The following is an 8002-nucleotide window of genomic DNA, read 5'->3' as shown; positions in this document are numbered from 1 at the left end:
ACCTAATCTTGAATCTTACACTAGATAATGGTGAAAAGTATACTAATCTATAAAGAATAATTCAGTGTTTGAAGTTGTAGCCTCCCCCATGGACTAAGATAAAACATCTACTCCCTCTATCCCAATTTATGTGGCACGGTTTAGATCTCAAAAATCAAACTTCTTAATTTTGACCGTGAATTCGGACAAGTTTTTTAAAATCAAATTTACATAATTCTACATAAAAAATATCATAGGTCACAATAATTAACTATTTAAAATATTTAAAAGACATAAAAATAATGATTAAAAGAGAATTGGTTTGACTCTCAAAATCCAAAAGGTGTCACATAAATTGAGACGAGTAGTGCACAGGCAAAAACTGTCTGCGAAACTGAACGAAGCATGTTACCCTCAACAAAATGCAGATAACTCTTACTGTTCCATTAGAAATTTCAAATGGATTGCCAATTGTTTTGATGACATCCAATAACTTAGATTACAGAACATGGTGATAAAAACAGCCTGCGAACTCAAATCGTCACATTTACATTTGCTTACGAGTTCACGGCTAAGGAGAAACTAAGGCAGAGCTTATATGTAGAGCTCAAAGAGCTAAGGCGATTTGCAGAACCAAAGTGCTAACTTAACATTGCACCTTGGAAGATAAATACAGGTATCTGTCGAAAGAGAGGTTGATGTACAGCAGCATTGTCGCCCATAAGAGACATCAGAGAGACAAAGGCTGCAAAGGGCATGCTACCAAACACGGCTCCATCTTAACCCTGAAATCAAGCGCGCACACGTAAGATAAAGCAGAAGAGCTTTTCATAGCATTAAGCAAGTTAAAGAGAAGTGTTAATGTTGTCATTTTTAGTACACCACATTTCAAGAAGTAACTACCAATTTTAGTCAGGACTTGTAAACCGGAGCTATTGAGAGCAAATCCACTTACAAAAAACTCAGAGAATTATTCTATTCACTTGAACTCACTGTATTAGGATAAACCATGATTATGAATATGAAAAACCAAGCAACAGTTAGGAAAAGGAGTCGTTAGAAGAAAAACAAAACCAATTACTACATGAAATTGGCATCAGGGAAGTCTTTTAAGTTAGCAATGACGTAGGAGCACAGAAGCGCTGTCCTTAAGAAACTAAAAGACAAACAATAACTGCCTGGAAAAGTTTACAAAACAAAAGATGAATCATAGAAGCAATTGTTACCAAGGAACCACTTTCCTGATTTTATTCTAACAAGCACTTCGATTAAGACAGAGTCAAGCAATTTTAGCTCTCAGGTTCAATAGAGTTGAACATCTTTCCTTTGTACTTGATGAGATCTTTTACGACTTTATTGTTGCTTCATATTTAGGTATGCAAGATTGAAGGGAACAATATGAGAGGAAAGAGACTGATTAGTATAAATTATAACCGGTTAGGTGAACACACCTGCCTCCTCCTTCGGCATTGTATCATGTACCATGTCCGAGCCATTACATAACAAGGGAGGAGGAAAGCTGCCAGCTGAAGAAGTGAAATCTGAAACTGAAGTTCACAAAACATGCTTCAAGTTAAAATAATTGGCAGATAGATTTACTAGCGTGTTGGTGCAAGTGTCACAGTTTATGTATAAAAAACAACAAAAGGTGTCTACAAAAGATCATAATGCATATATTTGTGGAAGCATAATACATGCCTCCATAACGAACAAAAGATCATAATGAAGTTCACAAAACATGCTTCAAGCTAAAATAATCGGCAGATAGATTTACCAGAGTGTCTGTGCAAGTATCACTGTTTATGTATGAAAAATCAACAAAAGTTGTCTACAAAAGATCATAATGCATATATTTGTGAAAGCATAACACATGCCTCCATAACGAACAAATTGAAACTCAGGAACGTGATATAAATGTTCATGCTAATTGCTGATACAAGGCAGTACACTTCATAATCATATTTAATAATGCAGACAAAGGAGAGTCCTAAGTCCTAACAAAACAACCAATTCTTGGAACAACATGGCACTGCAACCCTCCAGCACAACTTAAGGTGTGTTTTGTATGGATTTGAGTATGGGGCTTCCAATATTCTCATGTTTGGTTGGTTAAAATTTTTGGAAACCATTTTCTCTAGGAAAATAAGTTTCTTAAAAATGAGGGAAATGACTTTCCTAGTGGAAGTAGGGAAAACAAGCTTCAGGGTGGCTCAATTGGTTGAGTATGGGGCTTTCACAATGGAGATCTGGTTGAGTATGGATTGGCTTCCAATATTCTCATGTTTGGTGCGGTTAAAATTTTGGTTTGGGGCTATTGCCATTTTCTCTACACCCAAAGGATAAACAACTTCTCTTAAAAAAAAAAAAAAAAGTGACATTTCACATTACTCTTCCTAGTGGACACCGAAAAGTTTTACCATGTGCCTCACATGCCAAATACTTGTGTGAGGCACTTCTTTATTTGACAAATGGACAAATTGGGCCCCACTTTCAAAGATTTCCTCTCTCCTCTGCCAAACTACTCTTTTATCTTCTTTCTCCCATTCCTCCATTAATATGTTCTCAGTAGTTCACATGACCTACTAACTGGACAAAAAATCCTCCACCAATGCCCAAATGCACTAGAAAAAAGCAAAAACAACTGATTGATATTTCCTTCAATATGGGTGAATAAAATTTGGTAGAGAGTGTCCTGTTACATCTAGAAAAGAAAGGCGAAAATTCATTGTCATTATCATTTTCAATTCTTATAACTAAAATGTTTTCATAAAAGTATCAAAGTCAAAACCCCATTGACCACTAAAATGATTCAAAATCCACTGCTAAAGAAAAAAAGCAACTGATTCAATCAGCTGCAAAAATCCCCCAAAAGGAATTTTCCAAAGTTAAACCTTTGAAATATAACACTTTCTAATCTGTATTATAAAAAATAAAAAATTGCTCTAGATTTTTTTCCGTAAAAAATAAATTGAACAAAATGGAGAAAAAAATGAATCTGAAAGAGGAACAAAAAATAAAATAATGTCAATGAACAAAGAAGATAAAAAAAAAAAAAAAGAATGATGGGTATTTTACTGGAATAAGAGAGACGAAGGAATTTCACAAAGTTCCAATTGTCCATTAGTCTCCTTCACAAGTATGACTTGGCATGTGAGTCACATAGTAAAACTTTTCTCCAACACCCAACTTAACCCCCATAGCCCTCATCTCCACTCTCCTACCCTTCACCTCACCCCATAGTGTTTTCTTAGCATATAGAATTCCTTTACGATAATTTTTTTTTAACTTATTAAACACTAGAAAATAAGTGAGAAATCCACTTATTTTTCAGGAGAACATTTTCCTTCATACCAAACACACCCTTAGTGGCAAAACATCTCGGAAGGCAAAAGATATATGGAGCTAATGACTACTTACATTGAAGAATGAAGATGAGTCTTGCACCATAGCGAAGTCCCTTGTGACCATCAAGGTTTGGCGTATCAGCAAGAGTAGCATCAACTGAATTAATAGAAGACAATCACTTTCAATAATGAAGTGCTTACAAACAAAATGACTAAAATATAGAAGCATTACACAGCTTATGCTTACAATAATTGCAACATAGCGGAAACAAACTAGACTCCCACTGCTAGCAATAGCATAATCATCATACTCTGATTGCAGGAATTCACGCTCAGCTGCAGCAAAAGCTAGAAAATGAGGATTTCTAATATCCATGCCTGGTCCCCATGCTTGCCTGATTTAAACAACAAATCCAAGAACAAAAAGGTTAGAGAGCTTGAAAAATATATAAGAAACAGAGTATTTTCTATTTAGATAGATGCTGGAATCTTGATATTTGAGATTATCTATAAGGAAGAATAGCACTTTTGGTCCTTCAGTTAATGATAAATTCTTATTTTGGTCCTCGTGATATATGACTCAACACATTTAATCTTCAATTAATTAAAACATGTGTTTTTAGTCCCTTTATATTGGAAATAAAAGTAACATGTGTGTTTGGTCCCTTTGTATTGGAAACATAAAAAACATGTGTGTTTGGTCCCTTTGTATTGGAAATATAACAAACATGTGTGTTCGGTCCCTTTATATGGGAAATATGTTATATTTTGGACTATTTTTAGAAGTATATTACCATCAAATATGAAGCAACATCACAAGTTTAACATTAATATATGGGTAATTAAACGGTGGAACAGTTGATAATTTTGAAAATTTGTTAATATCGGAAACAACCTCTTTACCTCCCAAGGTAGAGGTAAGGTCTGCGTCCACTCTACCCTCCCCAGACCCCACTTGTGGGATTACACTAGGTATTTTGCTCTTAATATTCATAAGCAAGGGGATGAAAAGTCCACATTTCAAGCTATTGAAGGATAAATATGCTTAGTGAGATATATCACAAGAACTAAAATTAGAATTTACCAATAACTAAGGGCTCCAAAAGTGCTATTAACCCTATATAGAATTTCAATAGTGTAGTTGGATCATTTGGCGCTGCTTTACACATTTGGAAGCAAACGCCAAATATTATACAGCTGACAACCTGATGAACTTACCTGATATCAATTGCCATTACATCAGGGTTGCTCCTTGCAGGTGGAAGGGTATAATTTGGTGAAAAGACCTGATAGAATAGAAAATAACAAATCAATTTTCACTTGAGACTAGAGAGATATATATTCTCATTAAAGCAGGTACCAACCTTGTTACAGATTTCACAGGTGATGTCTCCTTTTTTGTTGCACCATCTCTGAATACATTTCCTATGAGCAAACTGCACGTCCAATCGATGACAAAAATTTCAATACTCAGCTTTTTAATCTAATGGTGTACTTAAAGAAATGGACATATTGAAGTGAGAGTGCAGCATTAACAAGCTCTACTAAGAGCCTGTTTGGCCAATCTTCCGGGAAGCCAAAAAGTGGTTATCTTTATCAAAAAGTCCTTATTTTAGAAAGTTGAGGTGTTTGGCCAAGCCTTTTAGCAGTGGCAGAAACTTTTTTTTTTTTTTTCATAAGCTAAAAAAAGTAGTTTTTCCCAACAGCACTTTTGGGACATTGGCCAAGCACAAAGTACTCCTCTAATATTGGCAAAAATATTTTTAAATTGATTAGTCAAACACAAACGGTTACTCTGCAAAAGTTCTTTCTCGAAAAGCACATCTAATAAAATGTGAACATAAAAGTTGGGCATAAAAGGGAAGCAAATCTAGTAGCACTATGCTTCCAAAAGGGCATTAAAGATGATCATTCAATTGTAATACATAAAGATAGTCCTTAAGATCCAATTCAATATCTTATTCTGAAAAAAGCATTTAAAGTGGCTCAAAACTGAATCCATAAACTCCCATTAACCCACGTGTAGGATCCATAATAACTGAAAGAGCATTTACTCCAACATTTTGACATTTGAATACAATCATCAATTAACATAAATTCCCATAAATGTAAAAACAAAAATCCCAATATAACTGAAATGTAGCAGTAGCCACTTGGGAAAGTAAACAACTTTTTTTCTAATCCCTAAAACTTATTTAATCATAAAGCGCCCAAAATAATAATAATAATACTAATAATAATAGTGAGAATAAGACAACTAATTTTTGGTGCATTTAATTGTTTGGTGCATATTTTCTGTCAGGTTAAGTTTTTTCTTCAACAAGGGTAGAATATTCAAAATCTACATTTAATGAGAATAGAAAAGTTTGGTGACCAAGCACAGTTAATGATTTTTTCTAGATAAGAACAAAAATAACTCCTAAAGTTGCACAGCACAAGGCATTCATCATGTGAATAATAAAAAAAAAAAAAAAAAAAAAGCACAAACACCAAAAATTAAAAGGATTAAAAATATTAAACTTCCAACTCCCTAAGTACACCATAGAATACCCATGGAACCTTTTTTGTAAACGACAATTTTTTTACTTTACAAAAAGTGGGTCTTGGCAAAAAGGTTTATGGGTTAGTGTAATTATCTTTGACTATTTTATTATGGTTTTACATAGGGAGTTGCTAAAGCTAATTAATTAAACAAATAGAAGTAGAAGAAGAAGAAAATTTTAGTCTTCCACAAAGACACATCAAAGCATCAATCTTTCATTTTATATTGAAGAAAAACCAACAAACCAAGGAAAGAGAAAGAAATTTGTTGTACACCAGACATATTTCCCAAGCCAAAGCAAAGAAAAAGTGGTACCAAAACTTAAACTTGTAAACAAAACAAAAATCAAGTATAAGAAACATATTAAACAAAAAATTTAAATTAAATCAACCAAAGAAAAAAAGGAGGAAATATAACTAGCAAACAAAGGAAAGAGAAGGACTAAATAAAACACATTTTCCAAGTCCAATCCAGGAAAGCAAATTTAGAAGGGTAGCAAAAATTGAAATTTATAACCAAACTTTCAACATTAAGAAACAATTATTTTTCCAAAAAGTAAGATTAAAGCAACCCCCCAAAAAAAAGGATTAATCTTTTGTAAACATTTGCAATGAAAAACAAGAATACAAGTAACACACATTTCCTAAGCCAACCCAAGAAAGCAAATAAAAAACGGTAGCAAAAATTGAAACTTATAACCAAAATTTCAACGTTAAGAAACAACTTTTTTTTTCCAAAATAATAAGATTAAATCAACCCCAGAAAGAAAAAAAAATTAGACCAAAAGAAAAAGTGGTAGCAAAACTTAAACTTGTGACAAAAAAATTTCAAACATAAGAAACAAATTAAACAAAAAATTTTAATTAAACAAAAAAAGAATTAACCAGAACCATCAAATAAAAGGAAAGAGAAGAAAACTTACACCCATTTGAATTGAAAAAACAAGAAGAAAAGAGTAGAAATAATGCAAAAGGGTAACAAAAACTGAAACTTATAACCAAAATTTCAACTTCAAGAAACAGTCTTTTTTTCAAATAATATTAAAGCAACCCCAGAAAGAAATAAATTAAATCAAAAGAAAAAAAAAAGGAAAGAGGAGAAAACTCTTACACCTATTTGAATTTTTTTTTTTTTTTTAAAAGAGTAGAAATAACATTCATTTCAAAATCCAACCCAAGAAAGCAAATTAAAAAGGGTAACAAAAACTGAAACTTATAACCAAAATTTCAACATTAAAGAATAAAATATTTTCAAAAAAATAAGATTAAAACAACCCCACAAAAAAGGTAGGAAAGATTAAACTTTTGTATCCATTTGAAATGAAAAACAAGAGTACAATTAACACACATTTCCTATGCCAACAACTCAAGAAAGCAAATAAAAACAGGTAGCAAAAACACTCAAACTTATAACCAAAATTTCAACATCAAGAAACAGTTTTTCTTCAGAATTAAAGCAACCCCCGAAAGGAAAAAAAAATTGGACCTTGAGTGTTCCATTGCAAGCACAAGGAGTTTCCATATCATTTTCTTCATCTTCTTCTTGACAAATTCTACACTCTCTAACAACACTGCCCTTTGAACAACCCTCACCATTAACACTATTATTCTTAATATTATGAACTGTTTTTGCAACATTCAAATTTGTATCATTTGTTGTACCATCAACAACATTAGTCAAAAGACTTTGTTGTGAATCTCCAAAACATGTTGTTGTTATTATGATCCTATCCACGCATACCATAAACTCATCCACCATTTTTATAAGAAAAAAAATTTTGGTCTAGAGAAGGAAGGAGAAAACAATGTTTTACAGTAGATGAAAGTTGTAGTAGTAGGAGAGAGAAAAAAAGAGAGTGGGGAATGGTGGATTATAAAGGTGGAGTTTTTGTTTTTTCAAGTTGCGGATTTTACGATAGGGGCTTGTATTTATCTATAGAACATGACAAAAATGGACCATTATATTTTTGTATTAGGTTCTACGTAGTCCTATAAGAATCACTTGATCAATTTTGGTCCTTTAAATTGTTTTATCTCCATCAGATATTTTCCGAACTCTAAGGGGTCGTTTGGTAGCTTGTTAAAGTTATGAAGGAAATTAGTTATTATTTTATACAGGGATTAGTTATGTAGGGTTA

The 8002-nt window shown here is 32.7% G+C and overlaps 1 protein-coding gene across 1 annotated transcript; it reads right to left on the bottom strand.

Moving 5' to 3' along the window:
- Window positions 1-402: 402 nt before the first annotated feature.
- On the bottom strand, window positions 403-7740 carry LOC132056708 (uncharacterized). The gene is made up of 7 exons (XM_059449016.1): window positions 7351-7740; window positions 4688-4759; window positions 4542-4609; window positions 3571-3718; window positions 3397-3480; window positions 1431-1526; window positions 403-764 (listed from the first exon to the last, which is right to left on the bottom strand). The coding sequence occupies exons 1-7, from the start codon at window positions 7621-7623 to the stop codon at window positions 759-761; spliced, it is 747 nt and encodes a 248-aa protein (XP_059304999.1). The 5' UTR covers window positions 7624-7740; the 3' UTR covers window positions 403-758.
- Window positions 7741-8002: the final 262 nt, after the last annotated feature.

The sequence above is a fragment of the Lycium ferocissimum genome, chromosome 1, assembly GCF_029784015.1.
Source record: "Lycium ferocissimum isolate CSIRO_LF1 chromosome 1, AGI_CSIRO_Lferr_CH_V1, whole genome shotgun sequence".
NCBI lineage: Eukaryota > Viridiplantae > Streptophyta > Magnoliopsida > Solanales > Solanaceae > Lycium > Lycium ferocissimum.
Note: the sequence above shows the minus strand (reverse complement) of the source record. Positions and strands in the feature narration are given on the sequence as shown.